The sequence below is a fragment of a genome, unplaced genomic scaffold (genome assembly GCF_019419815.1).
Source record: "Pyrus x bretschneideri cultivar Hongxiangsu unplaced genomic scaffold, Pyrus_bretschneideri_v1 Contig10, whole genome shotgun sequence".
Classification (NCBI taxonomy): domain Eukaryota; kingdom Viridiplantae; phylum Streptophyta; class Magnoliopsida; order Rosales; family Rosaceae; genus Pyrus; species Pyrus x bretschneideri.
This window is the reverse complement of record NW_025999391.1, coordinates 8,631,360-8,659,359: the sequence shown is the minus strand read 5'-3', so window position 1 is coordinate 8,659,359 and position 28,000 is coordinate 8,631,360. Positions and strand designations below refer to the sequence as shown.

The 28,000-nt window shown below is 40.0% G+C and overlaps 2 protein-coding genes across 2 annotated transcripts; one reads left to right on the top strand and one right to left on the bottom strand.

Moving 5' to 3' along the window:
- Positions 1-407: 407 nt before the first annotated feature.
- LOC125480567 lies at positions 408-2,444 on the top strand (the record flags this gene model as incomplete). Its single annotated transcript, XM_048591528.1, has 2 exons — positions 408-899; positions 1,737-2,444. Coding segments are annotated over 2 exons (1,200 nt in total), but the record flags the coding sequence as incomplete, so codon positions are not given.
- Positions 2,445-7,602: 5,158 nt separating this feature from the next.
- LOC125480562 lies at positions 7,603-17,507 on the bottom strand (the record flags this gene model as incomplete). The annotated part of the gene is made up of 5 exons (XM_048591524.1): positions 7,603-7,611; positions 7,977-7,992; positions 14,386-14,930; positions 15,471-16,178; positions 17,016-17,507. Coding segments are annotated over 5 exons (1,770 nt in total), but the record flags the coding sequence as incomplete, so codon positions are not given.
- Positions 17,508-28,000: the final 10,493 nt, after the last annotated feature.

Below are 28,000 nucleotides of genomic sequence, written 5' to 3'. Positions count from 1 at the left end.
CGGGGATTAGCAACTTTGCTAATCCTTTGTCTTTATTTTTATATTTTGTTTTTCGTGCATTCTTATTTCAAATTCTTAGTTTGTTTGTTTCCTTGTTTTTTTTTTAGGTACTGTGTATGACTCGTAGCTCTCGGCCTATTATAGAGAACATCTCCGACTTTGACGGTGATTTTGAACGCACTTTGAGGAGAACGAGGAGTCAACAAGAGCCACCACAACCTGGGCTTGAAGAAGACGAAGTAGGTGTAGAAGAAAAGCCCACGGATCAGATTTTTGAAGAAGAACAAGCCATGGCAGCAGATAATAGAACCATCAAGGAGCTTTCGGCCTCGGGTCTGGATAATGCATTGCCTCTTTGTATCCAATACCCCACGGCTGCCCAAGGCAAGACCGATGAATTTGAACTCAAATCCAGTTTGTTACACCATATTCCGAAGTTCCATGGCTTGTCTATGGAAGACCCCAACAAACACTTGAAGGAGTTCGAGGTGGTTTGTTCGAGCATGACCCCCGTCAATGTGGATGGGAGTATATTGAAGATGAAGGCCTTTCCATTTTCACTTATGGACAAGGCCAAAGATTGGCTCTACGAACTAGCCCCGGGAACTGTGACTTCGTGGGAGAGTATGAAGCGTGCTTTCTTGGAGAAATTCTTCCCTACTTCGAGAGTGATTCTCCTACGGAAGAAAATTAGTGGTATTCAACAGAATCATGGTGAGACATTCCCGGCTTATTATGAGCGCTTCAAGGGCCTTGTAGCTTCATGTCCTCAACATCAAATGAAGGAGGAACTTCTCCTTCAATATTTCTATGAGGGCCTCCTTCCTATCGAACGTCAAATGCTTGATGCATCAGCGGGAGGAGCATTGGTGGACAAAACACCAAGGGATGCCAAGGTTCTCATAGCCAACCGAGCGCTCAACGCTCAACAATATGAAGGAGTGGGCCAAAGGGAAGCCCCACGGCAACAAAGTGTAAATGAGGTGAGTGCTATTTCTGAAATTCAATCACAACTTGCTAATCTTACTTCTCTTGTTTCTCAGGTTGTGATTGGTCCAAAAGCACAAGAACACCAAGTCTGTGGCGTGTGCTCAATTCAAGGGCATCCATCCGACAAGTGCCCTCAACTAATCGAGAATGGTGGGTGGGAATCTGCCAATGCAATTGGTTTCCAAGGACAAAATCAAAACAACCCATACTCGAACACTTACAATGCCGGATGGAGGGACCATCCAAACTTCAAATGGAGGGAGCCACAACAAGCTGCCCAACAAGGAGGATTTAGGCCAAACCCCCCTGGTTTTTATTCCAAGCCGTATGCACCCCAACAATCCCAACAACCTTCGGCATCATCTCATTCAGGTACGTCTTTGGAAAGTAATCAAGCTATGCAATTACTAACCTCTATTTCGCAGGGGTTGCAAAATCAAAACAACCGAATAGAAAATAACGAGAAGGAGATGATGGATATGAAGAAACAAATAGGGCAGATTTCTGAGTTCCTTGGACAGATTAGAGAGCAAGGAAAGCTTCCTAGCTCAACCACAGTCAATCCAAAGGGAGGATTCGAATCCGCCAAGGCCATCACCCTAAGGGGTGGAAAAGAAGTTGGGACCGAGCCAAACAATCCCACATCTGCCCAGAAAGTAGATGAAGAGAAGACACAACCTGAGGCAGATCACCCTAACTCGGCCAAATCAGGTAATTTAAGTTCAAATTCATGTACTTCACGTCCTAATCTGCCCAATGTACCTTTTCCTCGTAGGTTCATGCAAGAAAAAAAGGAAGAAAGCGAGAAGGACATTCTTGAAACGTTCCGGAAGGTGCAAGTGAACATACCACTTCTCGATGCAATCAAACAGGTTCCAAAGTATGCTAAATTCCTCAAGGACCTATGCAATACAAAGAGAAGAAGGGCAAACAAAGAGGTAGTGAAGGTAAGCGAGAATGTGTCCGCTGTTTTGCAACGTAAACTGCCTACCAAGTGCAAAGACCCCGGTAGTTTCACGATTCCTTGTATGATTGGACATAATCGTTTTGAACATGCCATGCTTGATTTAGGTGCATCCATAAATGTCATGCCTTATTCGATTTATGCATCTATGAATTTGGGTGAATTAAAACAAGATGGTGTAATTATACAATTGGCCGATCGTTCTAACGCGTATCCAAAAGGAGTTTTGGAAGATGTGCTTGTGCAGGTGAACCATTTAATTTTTCCGGCTGATTTCTACGTCCTAGACATGGAGGATTCAGCCCATTCTACATCTTTGCCGATTCTCCTTGGTAGGCCATTCATGAAGACGGCCCGAACGAAGATTGATGTATACAAAGGCACCTTGACAATGGAATTCGATGGGGAAGTGATTGATTTTAATATTTCTGAAACTATGAGATATCCCGTTGATGACCATTCTTGTTTTTCCATTGATGTTATCGATTCTTTGGCGCAGGTATACCTTGAAGAATTGAATGAGGACGCCCTGGAAACAACCATCACTAAGGCCATAGAGCGCAAAAATGAAGGATTTGGGCCAATGCAAGGCCACGGCAAGGAGGAGGAATTCTTTGCAATGGGTTCTAGTGAAGAAATAATTGAGGTTGTGGCAGCCCTTGAGTCATTACCACAACAATATGGTAAGGTTCCACTCTCACTTTCAAATTCAGTTTCCACTAAGATGCTACCTTCTGTTGTTCAGGCACCATCGCTTGAACTTAAGCCGTTGCCGGACCATTTGAAGTATGTGTTTTTGGGAGAAAGCGAAACATTGCCCGTCATCATTTCATCAAGTCTCACAACAATGGAGGAGGAGAAGCTTGTGAGGGTGCTGCGAGAGCACAAAATGGCCATAGGGTGGACTTTGGCCGACATTAAAGGAATAAGCCCTACCACATGCATGCACCGTATACTTCTTGAGGAGGGGGCTAAACCAACTCGAGAGGCTCAACGCCGTCTCAACCCTCCGATGATGGAAGTGGTGAAGAAAGAAATAATCAAGCTTTTGGATTGCGGAGTGATCTACCCTATCTCCGATAGCCGTTGGGTCTCTCCAGTTCAAGTCGTTCCCAAGAAGTCCGGAGTAACTGTTATCAAGAATGATGAGAATGAGCTCGTGCCTACACGCATTCAGACTGGATGGCGAGTATGTATCGATTACCGGAAGCTAAATGCCATGACTAGGAAAGATCATTTTCCTTTGCCATTCATCGACCAGATGCTCGAAAGGTTAGCCGGTCATGCTTTTTACTGTTTTCTTGATGGATACTCTGGATATAACCAAATTGTGATAGCCCCGGATGATCAAGAGAAGACCACATTCACATGTCCCTTTGGAACATTTGCTTATCGTCGCATGCTATTTGGCTTATGCAACGCACCGGCCACTTTCCAAAGGTGTATGGTAAGTATATTTTCCGATTTTGTTGAAAAGATCATTGAGGTTTTCATGGATGATTTCAGTGTATTTGGGAGTTCATTTGATAATTGCTTGGATAATCTGACCTTAATTTTGAAACGATGTGTTGAAACTAACCTTGTCTTGAATTGGGAGAAATGTCACTTTATGGTGAAACAAGGTATAGTTTTAGGACATATTGTTTCAGAAAAAGGAATTGAAGTAGATAAATCAAAAATAGACCTTGTACGTCACTTACCCTCTCCTACTTCGGTTAGAGAGGTACGTTCGTTTCTTGGCCATGCAGGGTTCTATAGGCGTTTTATCAAGGACTTCTCCAAGATGTCCAACCCTCTTTGCCGATTGCTTCAAAAAGATGTGCCATTCAAGTTTGATGGAGAGTGTAATTCGGCATTTAACCAACTCAAGGAGAAGCTAGTCTCGGCCCCCATTATTGTACCTCCAGATTGGAGCCTTCCGTTCGAGCTCATGTGCGATGCATCCGACTATGCATTAGGAGCTGTTCTAGGACAAAGAAGAGACAAGCGGCCGCATGTCATATACTATGCCTCTCGGACTCTCAATGATGCCCAATTGAACTACTCCACGACGGAAAAAGAACTTCTAGCTGTGGTTTTTGCTTTAGATAAATTCCGTTCATATTTAATTGGTACTAAAGTAATCGTTTATTCTGATCATGCAGCTTTGAGGTACTTGCTCACGAAAAAGGAAGCAAAGCCGAGGCTTATCCGTTGGATTCTTCTTCTTCAAGAATTTGATATTGAAATCCGGGATAAGAAAGGAAGCGAGAATGTAGTGGCTGACCATTTAAGCCGAATGATCCACGAGGAGCATGAACATGCCGTACCTATCCCTGAAACTTTTCCCGATGAGCAGCTGCTTTCCATTGAGGTAAGTGAACCATGGTATGCAGATTTAGTGAATTACTTGGTGGCTAAACAAATTCCAAATGAACTAAACAAGCACCAACGTGATAAGCTTAAAAATGATGCACGTTTCTATGTTTGGGATGACCCTTATTTGTGGAAGTATTGCTCAGATCAAATTGTACGTAGATGTGTGCATGATTCTGAATTTCACTCAATTCTAAGCTTTTGTCACACATATGCATGTGGTGGTCATTTTGGCACACAACGCACTGCCCTCAAGGTTTTAGAGTGTGGTTTTTATTGGCCGACTATATTTAGGGATGCTAGAACCTTTTGTATGTCTTGTGATCGTTGCCAACGAATGGGTAACATAGGTACCAAGGACCAAATGCCGCAAACCCCTGTCTTTAATGTTGAAATTTTTGATGTTTGGGGCATTGATTTCATGGGCCCTTTCCCTCCATCTTATGGTTTCACTTATATCTTGCTAGCCGTTGATTATGTTTCTAAATGGGTGGAAGCAAAAGCCACCCGTACTAACGATTCTAAGGTGGTTGCAGATTTCGTGAAAACTAACATTTTTGCTAGGTTTGGAATGCCGAGAGTAATCATAAGTGATGGAGGGTCTCACTTTTGCAATCGGACCATTGAGGCGTTGCTAAGAAAGTACCATGTCAACCATAAGGTCTCCACACCTTACCATCCTCAAACAAATGGCCAAGCCGAGGTGTCTAACCGAGAAATCAAACAAATTTTGGAGAAGACCGTTGGACCAACAAGGAGGGATTGGAGCTTACGTTTAGATGATGCACTGTGGGCATATCGTACGGCATACAAAACACCCATTGGGATGTCACCTTTTCGGCTCGTCTATGGTAAGCCATGTCATTTGCCCGTAGAGTTAGAGCACAAGGCACATTGGGCCGTGAAGATTTTCAACATGGACATAGATGCAGCGGGAGTTCATAGGAAGCTCCAATTGAATGAACTTGAGGAGATTCGGAATGAAGCCTATGAGAATGCCCGGATGTACAAAACCAAGACCAAAGCATTCCATGATAAAATGATTCGAACCAAGACCTTCACAGTTGGGCAGAAAGTGTTACTTTTCAACTCTCGCCTACGGTTGTTTCCTGGTAAGTTGCGTTCTAAATGGATTGGCCCGTTTGTTGTTACTAATGTTTTCCCTCATGGTGCAGTGCAAATCAAAAGTTCAAGGACGCAGCAAGAATTCAAAGTGAATGGGCATCGATTGAAGCCCTATTACGAGATGTTTGAGGAGCATGTCGTGGAGGAGGTACCCCTCCATGCCGTGGAACCTAGTCAAGCTTAAACGGAGGTACCGTCCGGCTGCAAGACGTAAAAGAAAGCGCTACTTGGGAGGCAACCCATGCATCCGAATAGAGAAGAACTTGGAAAACCCCTTTAAGAGACTTATTTTTATTCCTTTCTTTTTCTTTACTGCCTTACTTTGCTTTCTTTCTCGTATTTGTTTATTTGCTTGCTCTGTTGTGACTTTCTGCTTAAAACATTGAGGACAAGGTTTGATTTAAGTGTGGGGGGGTAAACAATTTGTATTTGCATGAATTTCGTGGGATTTATTCACCTATCACTTAGAATGTTGTTTCTTGCTGTTTTAAGCGTTTTTTATAGTGTCTTGGTATAAAACTTCGAAAATTTGATAAAAAAAATAAAAAAAAAAAAAAAAAAAAAAAAAAAAAGATCTTTTGAAAAACCCAAAAATATGTGTTTTTAGAGTCATTTGAGTCATTTTGGTGTTTGTTTGTGTCTTAGCGCTACTTAGGTTGTTTAGTTGTTATTGTTTGTTTGTTTATTAATTATGTGAGTCTATGATTGTAACATTGAGAAAATGTTTGATTTATTGATAGGCACTGCTAAACAAAGAAAGATGGTGCTTCACAAAGGGTGTTTGCTTGAGGCCCCACTACGTGGCTTTACTCTTGAAGCGGAAGGCGTAGGAGCAGAAGGCATCGGAGCGGAAGGCGTAGGAACAGAAGGCGTTGGAACAGAAGGCATAGGAGCAGAAGGCATCGAAGATAGAGCATTCCAGGCCTCAATACTTGGCCAAGCGCTGGATGAGCCAGGAAAAAGTTGCCTCTGGAGGAAAGACGAGAACCTTTGACGGTCACTGTGAATCCGACCTTCAGACTCTTGCAGCTCATCAAGCTTCCTCTTCATGCCCGTCGAATAGTTGTTTGCAAGCACGTGCAAACTTCTATTCTCATACTTCAGCTGCTGGATCTCCTGCTTGAGACTTTCCACTTCTGCCATCAATGATTCCACCTGACGGGAGCGGGCAAGCAGGCGTTGGCCCATGTTGGACACAGAACTCGCACACTGAACACTAAGTGCGAGGGACTCTTGAACGGCCAGCTCATCGGACCGTCCTGACAGCAGCCTACTATCTTTCGGAGTGAAGAGGTTCCTAGCTACTATTGTAGCTGTTGTGGCGTCCTGCATCACGGAGTCTTCACCTGTGAGAGGACCGTTAGAAGAAAAGAAAGAAGGGCGCCATACGTTACCTTGACGCGGCGCGCCCGTATCACTGCTAAGGCTCAATTCCAAGCTAAGGTTCGATGAGTTTGCCATTTTTCAAAAGTGTTCAGAAAGAAGGGGTGGTTGGAGTTAATTCTCAAAGGGCCGGAGTCGATTTTTCAAGAATGGGATTTCTTCAGAGTGTATTTGTTGGGGTGATCGATAGCTCCATAAAAAGCCATGGCGACGCGTCCACCGATTCAGAGATCCGGATTTTCCTCCGCAAATTTCGACGACGCTTTCGCGGTTTTTCAGAAAACGCGTTCAGCTTTGTCAAAAGATATCTGACAAAGCTGATAACACGTGGAGGCCATCATCTCAATTACACGTCTTTAGCCGACAAGCGCAAAGTTCGGCGACACTTTCTCAGCTTTTCAGAAGACGCGTGCAGCTTTGTCAAAAGGAGCCGCATCTGCACTACCACGTGTCGTTCAGCACTCGAAGGGGCGCCTGCTCAGAAATCGAAGAGGCGTGTTCAGAGATCGAAGAGGCGCCATTATTTCAAAAAGCCGGATTTGCGGGATCAAAACGTTTGTCGACGAAGGTAAAAAGTACCACCACTTGATATTATCTCTATATATGTCGACCTTCGTCTTTTATGGCAGGGTAAACCTGAAGAAAAATGCCCAACTCTCTCTCACCTCTGAGGGCGCACTCCCAGCAAAGCCTTTTGAATTACTCAAAATTTTCTTCTTCCCCAAAGATGATACCAGATACCTGGAGTACATATGACCCAGGAGGAAATACATGCGCTGATTCCTTCACCGCTTCTTCAAAAGCAAAGGTATCTCATATCATCAAGGTCAAAAGCAAAAGTATCTCATATCATGCTCTCTCCCTGTCTTTTTCTTTGTCCTTGTTCTTACTCGCATGGCAAAGTGAAAGAAGCAATCAGCCGGCACTTGGAGTCAGTCTTCCGATCTGGAGCCAACTGCCTGGAACCTATTCCTGATTGCTTACCTAGCGTTGCTCTCGAGTAGTCATCTTCAACGGTTGATACACTTCCAGAGAAGGGACCACTCCTGCACAGATTGAACAAAGAAACAGACAAAAGGGATAAGCTCAGACCTTCGGGGAAGACCAAAAGAATCCTCCAGCCCAGTAGCACAAAGGAAAATCAATGATGGGCGGAAACCAGTTCGAGAGTAAGCCTGTGGATCATCATGATCAAGCCTCATTGCAATCAACAAAGAGAAGATGGAATTTACACTCCATAACCAGATTTGCGTCCCTAAACTCTTCTCTTTGTTAATTACATTTTGCCATGTTTAGTATGTTTAAGTGCTTTTTGTGTATTTACTTATGCTTTGTGTGAATCTATGCTTAAAACATTGAGGACAATGTTTGATTTAAGTGTGGGGGGGTAACTAAGTATATTTGATGCAAATTCGTTGGATTTTATCACCTATCACTTCACATGTTGTTTCTCACTGTTTTAAAACTATTTTAGTGTGTGTTGTTTTATAACTCCGAAAAGCACATAAAAATTTGAAAAATTGTTTTGAAAAGCCTAAAAAGAGTGTTTTGAGTCGTTTTTGTGAGTTTGTGTCTTAGGATACCTTCCAACACAATGTTAAGGATTTGGTTTATAATTGCATGACGGTTAGAAAGAGTTATAAACATAGAGAAAAGTTTGATTTACTCTTGGTTTATGCTTAGTTATGGTTATAATATATGACTTCACATGCAATCATAAAAGAAAAATTCGTTTTTGTAACATGCTTGAAGGAAGGAACTCAAACAAACGCTACAACCCTGTGAGACTCGAGCCATTACCTTCTTTGGAGAGTTATTTTCTGTGATTCTTTGTTTTCTAAAGTTGTTGCATGATCTCATTATTCCTTGCTTGGTTACTACTTAGAATGCAATTGTATCATGATAGAACTAAATGCTAGAACTTATATCCGTTTCATTCAAAGCATGACATTGAATTGCATAACATATATCAAGATGAAGTTGTGTAGTTGCCACCATAACCAAATAGCCTTACTTCCCATATTTCGTATTTATTGTAAGTTTTAACCCCGTTGAGCCTCGTTTAGCCTTTATTCTTTGTTAACCCACATCACCCCTTACCTAGCCTAGAGTAGGACTTTCCTATACCCTTGTTCTTAAAGGATAGTGAGCATGACTTAATTGAATTCCTTTTTATTAATATGTTGCAGAAAATAAGTGTGGGGGAAGGGATTTTTGTGTGTATGTATGTGCCTAAGTCTTAAAGGAGGCACGGGAAAAAGAAAAAAAAAAAAAAAAAAAAAAAAAAAAAAAAAAAAAAAAAAGAAAAGAAAAGAAAAAGAGTGAAAATAAGTGAGAATGGACTCACAAGTGTGATTGTTGATGAAAGGGCCCAAAAAGTTTGAATATGGCCCTAAGTGTTGTGACTTCCCCTTGGGTGTTCAAAGTTAACTTCTGCGTTCTAAAGGGAATTCTAAGTGCCTAATTCAATACTTTGCTCACTATTGCTTTAAGAACGTTTGTGTACTCTACCTTTCTTTGTTAAACCATTACCCTTAGCCCCGTTACCTCCCTCAACTTCTATCTTGAGTGTTATGTGTTTCAATTTGCGGAGTTTGAAATTGATATGAGCTTATGGAATCACTGGTTCTCATTCTAAGTAGTAGCATTCCATTCATGAGATCATACCTAAACATGCTTATTAACTCCAGAAATTGCTCTCTTTATGATACATATATGTGAGTGTTCGTTTTCATGTTTACATCAATCTTCTCACATATGACTAGATTAGGGTGTGTAGTTAGAAATTCTGAGTGAAAATCGAGTGCATATCTTGTAAGGAATTGAGCAAATTCTCTAAGGCATGTTACTACATTCAAAACATGGTTTTAAATGCTTAATTGTGAACTAGTATATGGTGACTATGATTAAGAATGTACTTAAGTGTGAAGATGACTAAAAATCTGTGAGAATGATGATTTTTAACATGTCATGTGCATTGGAAATCCCTAAGACGGTTGTTGGAAGGTTTAGGTTGTGTTTTACGTGTTTAGTGTCGTTTTGTTTATTTGTTTTTATTCTGTTTTGCTCGAGGACTAGCAAAAGCTAAGTGTGGGGGTATTTGATAGGAGCATATTCATGCGACTTAAATGGCTTGTTCTCGCACATTTACGTTATGTTTCTTTAGTTATTTTAGTTCTTTATGCTTCTTTTGTGTGTTTTCAGGTTCTAAGGGCTTAGGGAGCAAGAAAGTGCATTTTGAGGCCATTTGGAGCATTTTTGGGCATGGATTGGATAGCTTATCCATGGAGCCAAAGTTTGGACGAATTTGAAGGCCTTATTTTCACTTTGGACATAAAACAAAGGGCCTAGCCCATTCTCTCTTATTCTATCCCTTATAGCCATGCAAAGAACCATCCATTCCATCAAAAACAATCCATCAATTCACATGCAAAACCACCATTAACATACATGCACCCAAACAAAGCCAACCTAGCTAACCCTACATGCATTATTTATTAGCATCTTTACAAGACATTATCATTGCATAACATTCCACTTCCACCTCTTTCCAACCTAATTCACATGCATATCAACCCTACATACATTAATTAGTCATTCTTTTCATATTACACTCAAATGCATTCACATGCATTTCAAGAAGCAAAATAACATTGTGCCGTGAGCTTCCCTTGCATTTTCAGCTTTCCTCCTTGCATTCACATGCATAACCAACCTAGTGTCACTCCCATTCATTCCCTTTAATTATTTAGCCATTATCATACATTTATTCTCCCATAAACAACCCAACAATGCCGTGAGTTCCCACTCCCATTTCCAACTTTCCATAACTTTTCCTAGTTGTTTTATTACATACATTCCCCCTTCATTATTCCAAACACATGCACCCATAATCATTCATCCCCTCCTAGCTGCAATATTCCCTCTTTTGTTCCCCCATTTCACCTATAAATAAGCATCCAACACTCCTCAAAATTCATTCACTCTTCCATACACATTTTCAGTTACAAACACTTCCATTTTCTGTGCAGTTTTTCTCCTTCATTGCAGCCACTATCCAACCACTTCCCATCCCTCCAAAACACTTCACATAATCCCCAAAGCTCACCTTAGACCTTGTGCTACAACAACGAGGAAGAAAAGAGTGCTTAAACGTTCATACAATTCAAGTTTGAGTTGTTGGAATGTTTAGGTGTTTCTTTGATTTCAAAGTTTAAATTTAATTCTCTTTGTTTTGTACGTATGAGAAGGGAAGAGAAGAGTGCCTAAACGTTCATACAATTCACGTTTGAGTTGTTGGAATGTTTAGGTGTTTCTTTGATTTCAAAGTTATGAGGAACTAAACCCCCCTTTAGCTAGGGGGTGATTCGAAACTATGTTTATATTTGCATTTTGAATTGATTACGTTTGGTTGGAATTTCATAAGTTGTGGATTCAATTCGTTTAACTGTTTGATTGATAACTTATTTATGTATGTTCATTGAGATTGCAAGCTTAATTTTCATGCATAAATATGACGCTAGAATATAAGTGCGTTAAACGAATTCTTGGCATAAGTTTCATGCGTATTCCATAGTAACGAATGCCTCGTCGATGTTTATGATTTCCGTTGAACTTAATGATCTTTGTTGAATGTCTCTATCATGCGTATTCCATAGTTAGGGACTTTGATTAAGAATAATTTGGTTGTAATGCGTATTCCATTCAATCCAACGAATTTAGGGAAATCTGAAAGTTAATCTAAGCGGATCTAATTAACTTGGAGCATTGAGTTTCACAACTTATCGAAAGACCAACTGAGAATCAATTTTGTTTGCAAGTGTAACATGTGTGGAGAAGAACCCCTTGGCTATTCCATCATCCATATTTTTATCACATTCATATTTACATTTTGCCTTTAATTATATTCTGTCTTTTTAATTTAATATCGTCCAACCACAATTCCCCCCCTATTTTGTTAAGTCTTAATCATTCGTATTTCTTTTATTTTTGTATCTTTAAGCTTTTGGAGTCATAAACAATTGCAAATTCGTCTAAATCAAGTTCTAGCTTCTATTTGAGTCAATTTGATTGTTTTAGACAATTTGAGTTTTTCAAAGCCATTCTGAGTCATAGTAGTCTTGTTAAGAGTATTTTAATTTAGTTTTTATGTTTTTAAGTCAATTTAGAAGGTTTTAGCAAGCCCTCCTAATCCCCGGTCTAGAACGATCCCTCACTTATCCATTCTACTACAATTGTCAAACGAGGGTTTAATTTGAGTGTCAAGTAATTCTCGCATCAAATTTTGGCGCCGTTGCCGGGGATTAGCAACTTTGCTAATCCTTTGTCTTTATTTTTATATTTTGTTTTTCGTGCATTCTTATTTCAAATTCTTAGTTTGTTTGTTTCCTTGTTTTTTTTTTAGGTACTGTGTATGACTCGTAGCTCTCGGCCTATTATAGAGAACATCTCCGACTTTGACGGTGATTTTGAACGCACTTTGAGGAGAACGAGGAGTCAACAAGAGCCACCACAACCTGGGCTTGAAGAAGACGAAGTAGGTGTAGAAGAAAAGCCCACGGATCAGATTTTTGAAGAAGAACAAGCCATGGCAGCAGATAATAGAACCATCAAGGAGCTTTCGGCCTCGGGTCTGGATAATGCATTGCCTCTTTGTATCCAATACCCCACGGCTGCCCAAGGCAAGACCGATGAATTTGAACTCAAATCCAGTTTGTTACACCATATTCCGAAGTTCCATGGCTTGTCTATGGAAGACCCCAACAAACACTTGAAGGAGTTCGAGGTGGTTTGTTCGAGCATGACCCCCGTCAATGTGGATGGGAGTATATTGAAGATGAAGGCCTTTCCATTTTCACTTATGGACAAGGCCAAAGATTGGCTCTACGAACTAGCCCCGGGAACTGTGACTTCGTGGGAGAGTATGAAGCGTGCTTTCTTGGAGAAATTCTTCCCTACTTCGAGAGTGATTCTCCTACGGAAGAAAATTAGTGGTATTCAACAGAATCATGGTGAGACATTCCCGGCTTATTATGAGCGCTTCAAGGGCCTTGTAGCTTCATGTCCTCAACATCAAATGAAGGAGGAACTTCTCCTTCAATATTTCTATGAGGGCCTCCTTCCTATCGAACGTCAAATGCTTGATGCATCAGCGGGAGGAGCATTGGTGGACAAAACACCAAGGGATGCCAAGGTTCTCATAGCCAACCGAGCGCTCAACGCTCAACAATATGAAGGAGTGGGCCAAAGGGAAGCCCCACGGCAACAAAGTGTAAATGAGGTGAGTGCTATTTCTGAAATTCAATCACAACTTGCTAATCTTACTTCTCTTGTTTCTCAGGTTGTGATTGGTCCAAAAGCATTTAGAAGGTTTTAGCAAGCCCTCCTAATCCCCGGTCTAGAACGATCCCTCACTTATCCATTCTACTACAATTGTCAAACGAGGGTTTAATTTGAGTGTCAAGTAATTCTCGCATCAAATTTTGGCGCCGTTGCCGGGGATTAGCAACTTTGCTAATCCTTTGTCTTTATTTTTATATTTTGTTTTTCGTGCATTCTTATTTCAAATTCTTAGTTTGTTTGTTTCCTTGTTTTTTTTTTAGGTACTGTGTATGACTCGTAGCTCTCGGCCTATTATAGAGAACATCTCCGACTTTGACGGTGATTTTGAACGCACTTTGAGGAGAACGAGGAGTCAACAAGAGCCACCACAACCTGGGCTTGAAGAAGACGAAGTAGGTGTAGAAGAAAAGCCCACGGATCAGATTTTTGAAGAAGAACAAGCCATGGCAGCAGATAATAGAACCATCAAGGAGCTTTCGGCCTCGGGTCTGGATAATGCATTGCCTCTTTGTATCCAATACCCCACGGCTGCCCAAGGCAAGACCGATGAATTTGAACTCAAATCCAGTTTGTTACACCATATTCCGAAGTTCCATGGCTTGTCTATGGAAGACCCCAACAAACACTTGAAGGAGTTCGAGGTGGTTTGTTCGAGCATGACCCCCGTCAATGTGGATGGGAGTATATTGAAGATGAAGGCCTTTCCATTTTCACTTATGGACAAGGCCAAAGATTGGCTCTACGAACTAGCCCCGGGAACTGTGACTTCGTGGGAGAGTATGAAGCGTGCTTTCTTGGAGAAATTCTTCCCTACTTCGAGAGTGATTCTCCTACGGAAGAAAATTAGTGGTATTCAACAGAATCATGGTGAGACATTCCCGGCTTATTATGAGCGCTTCAAGGGCCTTGTAGCTTCATGTCCTCAACATCAAATGAAGGAGGAACTTCTCCTTCAATATTTCTATGAGGGCCTCCTTCCTATCGAACGTCAAATGCTTGATGCATCAGCGGGAGGAGCATTGGTGGACAAAACACCAAGGGATGCCAAGGTTCTCATAGCCAACCGAGCGCTCAACGCTCAACAATATGAAGGAGTGGGCCAAAGGGAAGCCCCACGGCAACAAAGTGTAAATGAGGTGAGTGCTATTTCTGAAATTCAATCACAACTTGCTAATCTTACTTCTCTTGTTTCTCAGGTTGTGATTGGTCCAAAAGCACAAGAACACCAAGTCTGTGATTGGTTCAAAATTAAGGTCAGATTATCCAAGCAATTATCAAATGAACTCCCAAATACACTGAAATCATCCATGAAAACCTCAATGATCTTTTCAACAAAATCGGAAAATATACTTACCATACACCTTTGGAAAGTGGCTGGTGCGTTGCATAAGCCAAATGGCATGCGACGATAGGCAAATGTTCCAAAGGGACATGTGAATGTGGTCTTCTCTTGATCATCCGGGGCTATCACAATTTGGTTATATCCAGAGTATCCATCAAGAAAACAGTAAAAAGCATGACCGGCTAACCTTTCGAGCATCTGGTCGATGAATGGCAAAGGAAAGTGATCTTTCCTAGTCATGGCATTTAGCTTCCGGTAATCGATACATACTCGCCATCCAGTCTGAATGCGTGTAGGCACGAGCTCATTCTCATCATTCTTGATAACAGTTACTCCGGACTTCTTGGGAACGACTTGAACTGGAGAGACCCAACGGCTATCGGAGATAGGGTAGATCACTCCGCAATCCAAAAGCTTGATTATTTCCTTCTTCACCACTTCCATCATTGGAGGGTTGAGACGGCGTTGAGCCTCTCGAGTTGGTTTAGCCCCCTCCTCAAGAAGTATACGGTGCATGCATGTGGTAGGGCTTATTCCTTTAATGTCGGCCAAAGTCCACCCTATGGCCATTTTGTGCTCTCGCAGCACCCTCACAAGCTTCTCCTCCTCCATTGCTGTGAGACTTGATGAAATGATGACGGGCAATGTTTCGCCTTCTCCCAAAAACACATACTTCAAATGGTCCGGCAACGGCTTAAGTTCAAGCGATGGTGCCTGAACAACAGAAGGTAGCATCTTAGTGGAAACTGAATTTGAAAGTGAGAGTGGAACCTTACCATATTGTTGTGGCAATGACTCAAGGGCTGCCACAACCTCAATTATTTCTTCACTAGAACCCATTGCAAAGAATTCCTCCTCCTTGCCGTGGCCTTGCATTGGCCCAAATCCTTCATTTTTGCGCTCTATGGCCTTAGTGATGGTTGTTTCCAGGGCGTCCTCGTTCAATTCTTCAAGGTATACCTGCGCCAAAGAATCGATAACATCAATGGAAAAACAAGAATGGTCATCAACGGGATATCTCATAGTTTCAGAAATATTAAAATCAATCACTTCCCCATCGAATTCCATTGTCAAGGTGCCTTTGTATACATCAATCTTCGTTCGGGCCGTCTTCATGAATGGCCTACCAAGGAGAATCGGCAAAGATGTAGAATGGGCTGAATCCTCCATGTCTAGGACGTAGAAATCAGCCGGAAAAATTAAATGGTTCACCTGCACAAGCACATCCTCCAAAACTCCTTTTGGATATGCGTTAGAACGATCAGCCAATTGTATAATTACACCATCTTGTTTTAATTCACCCAAATTCATAGATGCATAAATAGAATAAGGCATGACATTTATGGATGCACCTAAATCAAGCATGGCATGTTCAAAACGATTATGTCCAATTACACAAGGAATCGTGAAACTACCGGGGTCTTTGCACTTGGTAGGCAGTTTACGTTGCAAAACAGCGGACACATTCTCGCTTACCTTCACTACCTCTTTGTTTGCCCTTCTTCTCTTTGTATTGCATAGGTCCTTGAGGAATTTAGCATACTTTGGAACCTGTTTGATTGCATCGAGAAGCGGTATGTTCACTTGCACCTTCCGGAACGTTTCAAGAATGTCCTTCTCGCTTTCTTCCTTTTTTTCTTGCATGAACCTGCGAGGAAAAGGTACATTGGGCAGATTAGGACGTGAAGTACATGAATTTGAACTTAAATTACCTGATTTGGCCGAGTTAGGGTGATCTGCCTCAGGTTGTGTCGTCTCTTCATCTACTTTCTGGGCAGATTTGGGATTGTTTGGCTCGGTCCCAACTTCTTTTCCACCCCTTAGGGTGATGGCCTTGGCGGATTCGAATCCTCCCTTTGGATTGACTGTGGTTGAGCTAGGAAGCTTTCCTTGCTCTCTAATCTGTCCAAGGAACTCAGAAATCTGCCCTATTTGTTTCTTCATATCCATCATCTCCTTCTCGTTATTTTTTATTCGGTTGTTTTGATTTTGCAACCCCTGCGAAATAGAGGTTAGTAATTGCATAGCTTGATTACTTTCCAAAGACGTACCTGAATGAGATGATGCCGAAGGTTGTTGGGATTGTTGGGGTGCATACGGCTTGGAATAAAAACCAGGGGGGTTTGGCCTAAATCCTCCTTGTTGGGCAGCTTGTTGTGGCTCCCTCCATTTGAAGTTTGGATGGTCCCTCCATCCGGCATTGTAAGTGTTCGAGTATGGGTTGTTTTGATTTTGTCCTTGGAAACCAATTGCATTGGCAGATTCCCACCCACCATTCTCGATTAGTTGAGGGCACTTGTCGGATGGATGCCCTTGAATTGAGCACACGCCACAAACTTGGTGTTCTTGTGCTTTTGGACCAATCACAACCTGAGAAACAAGAGAAGTAAGATTAGCAAGTTGTGATTGAATTTCAGAAATAGCACTCACCTCATTTACACTTTGTTGCCGTGGGGCTTCCCTTTGGCCCACTCCTTCATATTGTTGAGCGTTGAGCGCTCGGTTGGCTATGAGAATCTTGGCATCCCTTGGTGTTTTGTCCACCAATGCTCCTCCCGCTGACGCATCAACCATTTGACGTTCGATAGGAAGGAGGCCCTCATAGAAATATTGAAGGAGAAGTTCCTCCTTCATTTGATGTTGAGGACATGAAGCTACAAGGCCCTTGAAGCGCTCATAATAAGCCGGGAATGTCTCACCATGATTCTGTTGAATACCACTAATTTTCTTCCGTAGGAGAATCACTCTCGAAGTAGGGAAGAATTTCTCCAAGAAAGCACGCTTCATACTCTCCCACGAAGTCACAGTTCCCGGGGCTAGTTCGTAGAGCCAATCTTTGGCCTTGTCCATAAGTGAAAATGGAAAGGCCTTCATCTTCAATATACTCTCATCCACATTGACGGGGGTCATGCTCGAACAAACCACCTCGAACTCCTTCAAGTGTTTGTTGGGGTCTTCCATAGACAAGCCATGAAACTTCGGAATATGGTGTAACAAACTGGATTTGAGTTCAAATTCCTCAGTCTTCCCCTCTGCAGCCGTGGGGTATTGGATACAAAGAGGCAATGCATTATCCAAACCCGAGGCCGAAAGCTCCTTGATGGTTCTATTATCTGCTGCCATGGCTTGTTCTTCTTCAAAAATCTGATCCGTGGGCTTTTCTTCTACACCTACTTCGTCTTCTTCAAGCCCAGGTTGTGGTGGAGGTTGTGGTGGCTCTTGTTGACTCCTCGTTCTCCTCAAAGTGCGTTCAAAATCACCGTCAAAGTCGGAGATGTTCTCTATAATAGGCCGAGAGCTACGAGTCATACACAGTACCTAAAAAAAAACAAGGAAACAAACAAACTAAGAATTTGAAATAAGAATGCACGAAAAACAAAATATAAAAATAAAGACAAAGGATTAGCAAAGTTGCTAATCCCCGGCAACGGCGCCAAAATTTGATGCGAGATTTACTTGACACTCAAATTAAACCCTCGTTTGACAATTGTAGTAGAATGGATAAGTGAGGGATCGTTCTAGACCGGGGATTAGGAGGGCTTGCTAAAACCTTCTAAATTGACTTAAAAACATAAAAACTAAATTAAAATACTCTTAACAAGACTACTATGACTCAGAATGGCTTTGAAAAACTCAAATTGTCTAAAACAATCAAATTGACTCAAATAGAAGCTAGAACTTGATTTAAACGAATTTGCAATTGTTTATGACTCCAAAAGCTTAAAGATACAAAAATAAAACAAATACGAATGATTAAGACTTAACAAAATAGGGGGGGGGAATTGTGGTTGGACGATATTAAATTAAAAAGACAGAATATAATTAAAGGCAAAATGTAAATATGAATGTGATAAAAATATGGATGATGGAATAGCCAAGGGGTTCTTCTCCACACATGTTACACTTGCAAACAAAATTGATTCTCAGTTGGTCTTTCGATAAGTTGTGAAACTCAATGCTCCAAGTTAATTAGATCCGCTTAGATTAACTTTCAGATTTCCCTAAATTCGTTGGATTGAATGGACTACGCATTACAACCAAATTATTCTTAATCAAAGTCCCTAACTATGGAATACGCATGATAGAGACATTCAACAAAGATCATTAAGTTCAACGGAAATCATAAACATCGACGAGGCATTCGTTACTATGGAATACGCATGAAACTTATGCCAAGAATTCGTTTAACGCACTTATATTCTAGCGTCATATTTATGCATGAAAATTAAGCTTGCAATCTCAATGAACATACATAAATAAGTTATCAATCAAACAGTTAAACGAATTGAATCCACAACTTATGAAATTCCAACCAAACGTAATCAATTCAAATTGCAAATATAAACATAGTTTCGAATCACCCCCTAGCTAAAGGGGGTTTAGTTCCTCATAACTTTGAAATCAAAGAAACACCTAAACATTCCAACAACTCAAACGTGAATTGTATGAACGTTTAGGCACTCTTCTCTTCCCTTCTCATACGTACAAAACAAAGAGAATTAAATTTAAACTTTGAAATCAAAGAAACACCTAAACATTCCAACAACTCAAACTTGAATTGTATGAACGTTTAAGCACTCTTTTCTTCCTCGTTGTTGTAGCACAAAGTCTAAGGTGAGCTTAAGGGCTTTAGGTGTATGTGGAATGGAGTAGGGAGTGGTTGGAGATGGAAGAATGAAGAGAAAATATGCAGAAAATGGAAGTGGGACTCACGGCAATGGAATGGTATTTGTGTTGTGTGAAGTGTTGTGAATGGAAATATGAGATATGAATTGAATGAATGAATGCAAGGGTATTTATAGGAGTAGTGGAGGGAACATATGGTTGTTTGTTTAAGATGCAAGTGGCTAATTAATGATGGAAAAGTATGTGATTTAAAGGATGCAAAGTGAATGAATCATGAATCATTGTGGATGAAAGGTGGAAGTGCATGTGTTGATGACTAGGTTAGTGGGTGGAAATCTGAAAATGGCATATAGGAATGGGAGCTCACGGTTTGAATGTGTAAAGTGTGTGTGAATGCATGTGAAGATGCAATAAATAATGCATGTAGGGTTAGGATATAATGAAGAAATGCATGTGAGATGTTTGGAAAGGAAATGGGAACCCACGGCAATGAAGTTGTTTTGTGTTGTGAATTATGATGAATGCATGTGAGTTAAAGAGGGAGAATGTGGTGAAATGATGAAGTAGGAAGGTGGAAATGCATGTGAGATGTTTGGAAAGGAATAAAGAATGAATGGTGGAAATGTGAGTGAATGATGTGCATGTGTGAGAATGCATGTGGAATTAAGAGGAGTATGGAAGTGAAATAAATGAATGATATGTTAAGTGATAAGTGAATGATATGTGGTGAGTGATAAGTGAATGGTTTGATAAGTGATAAATGAATTAGTTTAAAGGGCTAGGGTTTAAGTACATAGAATGGGCCTAAAATAGGTTGGTTTGTATGGCATAATGTGTTTGATTGGGCTAGAGCCATTGTTTTGTGTCTTCAAGTGCATACAAGGCCTTCAAATTCGTCCATCCTCTTGGCTCCATGGATAAGCTATCCAATCCATGCCCAAAAATGCTCCAAATGGCCTCAAAATGCACTTTCTTGCTCCCTAGGCCCTTAGAACCTGAAAACACACAAAAGAAGCATAAAGGACTAAAATAACGAGAGAAACATAACGTAAATTCACGAGAACAAGCCATTTAAGTCGCATGAATATGCTTCTATCAGATATTAAGGGAATTAGCCCTACAACATGCATGCATCACATACTTCTAGAGGAGGGGGCTAAACCAACTCGAGAGGCTCAACGTCGACTCAACGTCGACTTAACCCTCAAATGATGGAAGTCGTGACGAAAGAGGTTATCAAATTACTTGATTGTGGAGTGATTTATCCTATCTCGGATAGCCGTTAGGTTTCACCAATTCAAGTTGTGCCAAAGAAATCCGGAGTGACGATGGTGAAGAATGCCGAGAATGAGCTTGTGCCAACACGTATCCAAACAGGTTGGAGAGTTTGCATTGATTATAGAAAGCTCAACGCCACCACAAGGAATGACCGTTTCCCTTTGCCGTTCATTGATCAAATGCTTGAAAGGTTAGCCGGTCATTCTTTTTATTGTTTTCTTGATGGTTATTCGGGATATAATCAAATTATCATAGCTCCGGATGACCAAGAAAAAACCACTTTCACGTGTCCCTTTGGTACTTTTGCTTATCGTCGCATGTCATTCGGTTTATGCAATGCACCTGCTACCTTTCAAAGATGCATGGTAAGTATATTTTTAGATTTTGTGGAAAAGATAATTGAAGTTTTCATGGATGATTTTAGTATATTTGGTGATTCGTTTAATGATTGTTTACATAATCTCACTTTAATCTTAGAACGATGCATTGAAACTAACCTTGTTTTAAATTGGGAAAAATGCCATTTCATGGTAAAACAAGGCATAGTTTTAGGGCATATAATTTCAGCCAAAGGGATTGAGGTTGATAAATAAAAAATAGATCTTGTACGCTACTTACCCTCTCCTACTTCGGTTAGAAAGGTTCGTTCTTTTCTTGGACATGCAGGATTCTATAGGCGATTCATCAAGGACTTTTTAAAGATTTCCAACCCCCTTTGCTGACTTCTCCAAAAGGATGTACCATTTAAGTTTGATGAGGAATGTGAGAAGGCCTTTAAACACCTCAAGGAGATGCTCATTTCGGCCCCCATCATTGTTCCACCATATTGGAGCCTTCCTTTTGAGCTTATGTGCGATGCCTCGGATTATGCATTAGGAGCTGTTTTAGGCCAAAGGAAGAACAAACAGCCACATGTCATCTATTATGCATCCCGGACCTTGAATGATGTCCAATTGAACTACTCCACAACGAAAAAAGAACTTCTTGCTGTTGTTTTTGCTTTAGATAAATTTCTTTCTTATTGACTTGGTACTAAAGTTATAATTTACACTGATCATGCAGCGTTGAAGTACTTACTCACCAAAAAGGAAGCCAAACCAAGGCTTATTCATTGGATGCTTCTACTTCAAGAGTTCGATATCAAAATCTGGGACAAGAAAGGAAGTGAAAACGTGGTGGCTGACCACTTGAGTCGTATGGTGCATGAAGAAGAGGCCGTGCCTATCCCAGAGACATTCCCAGATGAGTAGTTGATGTCCATCGAGGTAAGTGAGCCATGGTATGCTGATTATTTGGTGTCTAAACAAATTCCAAGCAACCTAAATAAACACGAACGTGATAAACTTAAAAGGGAGGCTCGGTTTTCTGTGTGGGATGATCCTTATTTGTGGAAATATTGTGCGGATCAAATCATTCGTAGGTGTGTGCATGAATCGGAGTTTAATTCAATTTTAACGTTTTGTCACACTTATGCATGTAGAGGTCACTTTGGCACTCAAAGGACGGCACGTAAAGTACTTGAATGTGGTTTTTATTGGCCTACTATATTTCAGGATGCTAGAACTTTTTGCATAACATGTGATCGTGCCAAAGAATCGAAAATATGGGTCCAAAAGACCAAATGCCGCAGACACCTATCTATGGTGTTGAAATTTTTGATGTTTGGGGTATTGATTTTATGGGTCATTTTCCTTCATCTCATGGTTTCCTTTATATTTTACTTGAGGTTGATTATGTGTCGAAATGGGCGGAAGCAAAAGCCACCCGTACTAATGATTCCAAAGTGGTTGCAGATTTTGTCAAAACTAACATATTTCCTAGATTTGGAATGTCAAGAGTTCTTATAAGTGATGGAGGGTCCCATTTTTGCAATCGAACCATTGAAGCTTTGCTTAAGAAATATAACATTGCACATAAGGTGGCAACACCTTATCATCTTCAAACAAGTGGGCAAGCTGAGGTTTCTAATCGGGAAATCAAGCAGATTTTGGAGAAGACCGTTGGGCCAAACCGGAAGGATTGAAGCTTGCATTTGAATGATGCATTGTGGGCATATCGTACAGCCTACAAAACACCAATTAGAATGTCCCCATTTCAGCTCATCTATGGGAAACCATGTCATCTTCCCGTTGAATTGGAGCACAAAGCACATTGGGCCGTCAAAACGTTCAACATGGACATTGATGCCGCTGGAATCTAGATGAAGCTTTAATTGAACGAGCTTGAGGAGATAAGGCATGAAGCATATGAGAATGCTTTGATTTACAAGGAGAAGTTAAAGGCATTCCATAACAAGATGATTCGTAGCAAGATATTTGTTCTAGGGCAGAAAGTGCTACTCTTCAATTCCCGCCTTCACTTGTTTCTAGGTAAGTTACGTTCTAAATGGATTGGCCCGTTTGTTGTTACTAATGTATTTTCTCATGGTGCAGTCCAAATTCAAAGTTTAAAGACTGGGCAAGAATTCAAAGTGAACGAACATCGTTTGAAGCCATACTATGAGAACTTTGAAGAGCATGTTGTGAATGGTGCAAGCTTCCATGCCGTGGGCCCCAATGAAGCTTAAGAGGAAGGATCGTCCGGCTGGAAGACGTTAAAGCAAGCGCTTCTTGGGAGGCAACCCATGCAAATAAAGAAGAACTAGGAAGATCTAACACTCAATAACCAGATTTGCGTTCCTAAACCCTACTCTTTATTGCTTTTACTTTGCCATGTTTGTCGTGTTTGTTAGTTGTGTTATTTGGTTGTTTGTTTGTGAGTCTATGCTTAAAACATTGAGGACAATGTTTGGTTTAAGTGTTGGGGGGGGTTAAATAAAGTGTTTTTCATGAAAATTCATGGGATTTTATCACCTATCACTTCTAAGTTGTTATTCACTGTTTTGAAGTGTTTTTAGTATGTTTTGAAGTGTCTTTATGGGTCTTAAACAGAAAATCCGAAAATTTGAAAAAAAAAAAAATCGAAAATGAGTGTTTTAAAAACCCAAAAAGAGTTGTTTTTGTTTTTGTGTTTCTTTGTGTCTTAGGGTACCTTCCAACACAATGATGAGGATTTGGTTTTTAATTGCATGACTATTAAAGAAAGTTACAAACATGGATGAAAGTTTGATATGCTCTTTGGTTTACGCTTAGTTGTAGTTGTCATTTATGAATTCACATGTAATCACAAAAAGGAAAAAAATTAGTTTTTGTAACATGCTTGAAGGAAGAAACTCAAACTAATGCTACAACCCTGAGAGACTTGAGCCTAAACTTTATTTGGAGAGTTATTAATCTTGATGTTCTTGTTTTCTAAAGTTGTTGCATGATCTCATCATTCTTTGCTTGGTTACTACTTAGAATGTGTTTCATCACTATAGTTCCAAATACTAGAACTCATGCCCATTTCATTCAAAGCATAAAATTGATTAGCCTAACAAATAATAAGATGAAGTTGTTTTGTTAAACTAGAGCCAAAAAGCCTTACCCCTTTGCATATGTATTGTAGGTTTAACCCCTTTGAGCCTTACTTCGCCTAATTTTCTTTGTTAACCACATAATCCTTACCTAGCCTAGATTAGGACTATCCATACCCTTGTTCTTAAAGGATAGGAAAGCATGACTTAGAGGGAATTCCTTTTGTTCTACAATTTGCAAAAAAACAAGTGTGGGGGAAGGGATTTTCATTTGGAAACCTATAAAGTTGTGTTAGTGTGCCAAAAGAAGAAGAGGGGCACGAAGAAAAAAAAAAGAAGAAAAAAAAAAGAGAAAAAAACGTGAAAAAGAAGAAAAAGAAGAAGAAAAGAAAGAAAAGGAGTTGAAAATAAGTGAGAATGAACTCATAAGTGTTGAATGTTGAAGAAAGGGTCCAAAAAGTTTGAATATGGCCCTAAGTTTTGTGTGAATCTTCCCCTGGTGTTCAAAGTTGATTTTTGCATTCAAAAGTGAATTCTAAGTGTTTATTTCATTACTTTGCTTACTATTGCTTTAAGAACTTTTGTTTATCCTTACCTTTCTTTGTTAGCCAATACCTTAGCCCCATTACAAACCCTTTAACTTCAATCTTGATTGTTATGTGTTTTAATATGTGGAGTTTAAAATTGGTTTGAGCATATGGTATCCCTGATTCTCGCGTCTAAGTAGTGGCATTCCATTCTTGAGATCATACATATAATGTTAACAATTCTAGAAAGTGCTTTCTTTGATTATACATATGTGAGTATTAGTCTACATGTTTACATCAATCTTCTAACATATACTTAGTGTAGGGAGTGTAGTCGGAAAATCTGTGTAGAAATAGAGAGTATATCTGGTGAGGAATTGAGGGATTCTCTAAGGCATGTTACTACATTCAAAATCATGTTTTAATAGATTAAATGGGAGCTAGTGCGTGGCAACTATGGTTAAGTATATGCTCAAGGGTAGGGATAACTAAAATCTATGTGAGTGGTGATCTTTAATCTGTCATGTTGCATTGGAAATCCCTGAGGCAATTGTTGGAAGTTTTATATTGTGTTTTGTTTGCTTTGTTTATTTTGTTTTGCTCGAGGACTAGCAAAAGCTAAGTGTGGGGGAATTTGATAGGAGCATATTTATGCTACTTAGTTATGTTGTTTCCTTGCATTTAGTTAGTTAATTACTATTTATTTTAGTCTTTTAAGCTATTTTCGTATGGTTTTAGGTCCTAATGGCAAAAGGAGCATGGATTGGATAACTTAACTTTGGAGCAAAATGGATGGACGAAATCGAAGTCAAGAAGGGCTAGGAAAGGCTACAAATTTGGAGAAAGAAGTTCTAATGCAAAGAAGATAAGGAAATAGCAAGGAATAAGGAACCTTATCCAACCTTATCTTATCCTATCCTAACCAACCTTATCCCTTCCTAACTCTAACATTATCCTATCTTATCCTATCCAAATCAGGTTGTGCCTTAAATCTAGCTAATTAGAAGGGATTAGTTATACATTTAAACACCTAATTCAGATTTAGAAGCCTAATCCCTTTGTATGCCGCATGTAGGCCATTCCTTGTAGGTTTAGGAGTTGTAATCCTTCCTCTATACCTATGTCGTGTGTTCTTGTCCCTTTAGGTTTAGGGATCTGCCCTAAATACTCTTTCTAGAACACCCTATCTTCCTCCTATATCCTTCTAGAAGTCCCTAAAACCTTGCCGTGTATCCCCTATTCCATTCCCTTTTGGTTTCTGCCAAGACTTAACCATTTTCCCATTGGATTGTGCAATCCTTTTCCTTCAGAAATTGTGCATAAATTAGCCTATAAATACAACCCTATGCCGCACCATTCAAATCATCTATTCACTCATTCATTCATTTATACTTTCAACCATCAAACATCACAATTCACCCTACACCACCCTAGTGTCGCAAGCAAGGAAGGAAGGAGAAAAAGACTTGTGCAATCTGCCATCCAAGGGAGTGCTGTGCATGCCATTGGAGTGTGGAGCATTTCTTGGTTCTTTCTATCCTTAGTTTTAGTTCAATGTTTATGTTAATTTGGTTTTCAATTATGATGAACATGTGGAACTAATTTCTTTTTAGTTAGAGGTGAATTCAAAGCCATGATTATATGTTTTATATGAATTGATTACGTCCAGTTATCGTTTCTTAAGGCATGAATGTGATTTGCTTATCTAAGTTATTAAAACTTGTTTATGTATATGGGTTGGGGGTCGACACTTAATTTGCATGCATGAATTTGATGCTAGAGTATAAGGGAGTCTCACGTAATAGTTATTCACTTATATTCACAAGTAGTGGAGGTTGCTAGTCATAATCGCGTTAAGTAAATCCTTGGTATGAGTTTCATGCGTTTCATAGTGATAAATGCCTTGTCAATGCTTATGGTTTTCACAGAACTTAATGACTTTTGATATGTATCTTTATTATGCGTTTCATATAAAGGACGTGAGAAAGATAATTTGATTGTAATGCGTATTCATTCAATTCAATGAAATAAGGAAAATTTGATGGTTAGTTGTGCGATGCAACTAACTTAGGGCGTTGTCATTAATAGTCTAAAGGAATAATAACTGGAAATTGGTTCATATGCATATATCATGTGTGGAGAAGGACCCTCTAACTAGCCTTTCATCCATTTATTTCACTTAAATTCGTTTTTCCAAAGTGTTTTCTACAAATTTTTTTTTTTTTTTTTTAAGTTTTAAATTTGTCAAAAACAATCCCCCTTTCATTTAGTCTTATTATTTGAGTCAAAATCTGTTTTCTTTGAGTCATTTGAGTCAAGTTAAGTCCTATTTTCGTCCAAATCACTTGTTAGGTCTAGAATTGAGTCTTTTTGATTGTTGGTTGCTGTTTTAAGTGTCTTAAGTTAATTTTGAGTGTATAGAGTCTAGTTTAGTGTTTTTGAGTCTTATTTGTATTGATTAGCATCCCTAGTTAATCCCTGGTCTAGAACGATCCCTACTTACATAACTACTACAATTGTTTCAAATAGGGTTTAATTTGTGTGTCAAGTTAATTTTCACATCAGACCATTTAAACACGACCTTGAAAAAAAAATATAACTATAGTAAAAACAAATTAAACAAACCAAAGATTATCAAAATTATGCTTATCTAATCGTGATTATTTTTGTACATCTTCATTGCACACCCCAACCGAAATCAAGGCGTGCTGACCGTCACGTGAGGGTGACGTAGCCATGTGCACAGTGCAGAAGCTAAGATAATAAATAAAAACCAAACTACAAAACAGAGTAGTTAACAAACAAGTGCAAGTGTAAGGGTGATAACAATATGCAGAGCACAGAAAACCTAGTGTTGTCCAGAGGAACAAACACTAACTAAACACACCCAGAGGTGGTCCTACATTGGTGATAATCTGTCAGATACGCCGTGGATTGCTCGTAAGCCACCACAAGAGCAAACCAAACTAGAACCTAGAGGGGCGCAAAACAAAAAGTGTGAGTGGGCAAAAAACAAAGCTTTTCAAAATCATTTCATTAACAAAAGTTCTAACCCCTCACCGTAAAACCTGTATAGTTTCCCAGAAAATAGAATATACACATATATTGGAAACATGTTCAGAAATATGCCATGTCGAATGCCTCCACATAAAATGTAAGTAATCCAGGTAATGTCAATCAATGCAAGTAACATGTCAGCCGAAGTCACTTAATGTGATCTATATGGCTAAATCCAGAGCTCAAATCCCCAACTCACTAATTATACCTGCACACAAGTCAGAACCACCTAAAGTGGTATGTACGACATGACTGGGTGTAAATAAATATGCTCAAGTGCTACGATCGTGTAAAGACTGGGCGAATAATCGCGGGTCACCTATGAGTTGGAACCACCTAAAGTGGTCTGTACGACAGGACTGTGCACCTAACTTGGATCCAAGATGAGTGTGTGGTGCGGGAGGTGAACATCACGTGAAGGACTGTGCCTTACTCTAGGTGGGAGTACTAACACCAGGGGTGCAGGTTATGAGCTCTATATGCATCTCACATAACCTCTAATTCACAATCATAAACCATAACTTACCTGGTACTTACCTGTGTGTCCGCAACACCAATCATAAGTATATGTAACTACTAATGCATAATTAAAATAGGCAAAGACTATGCATGGAATT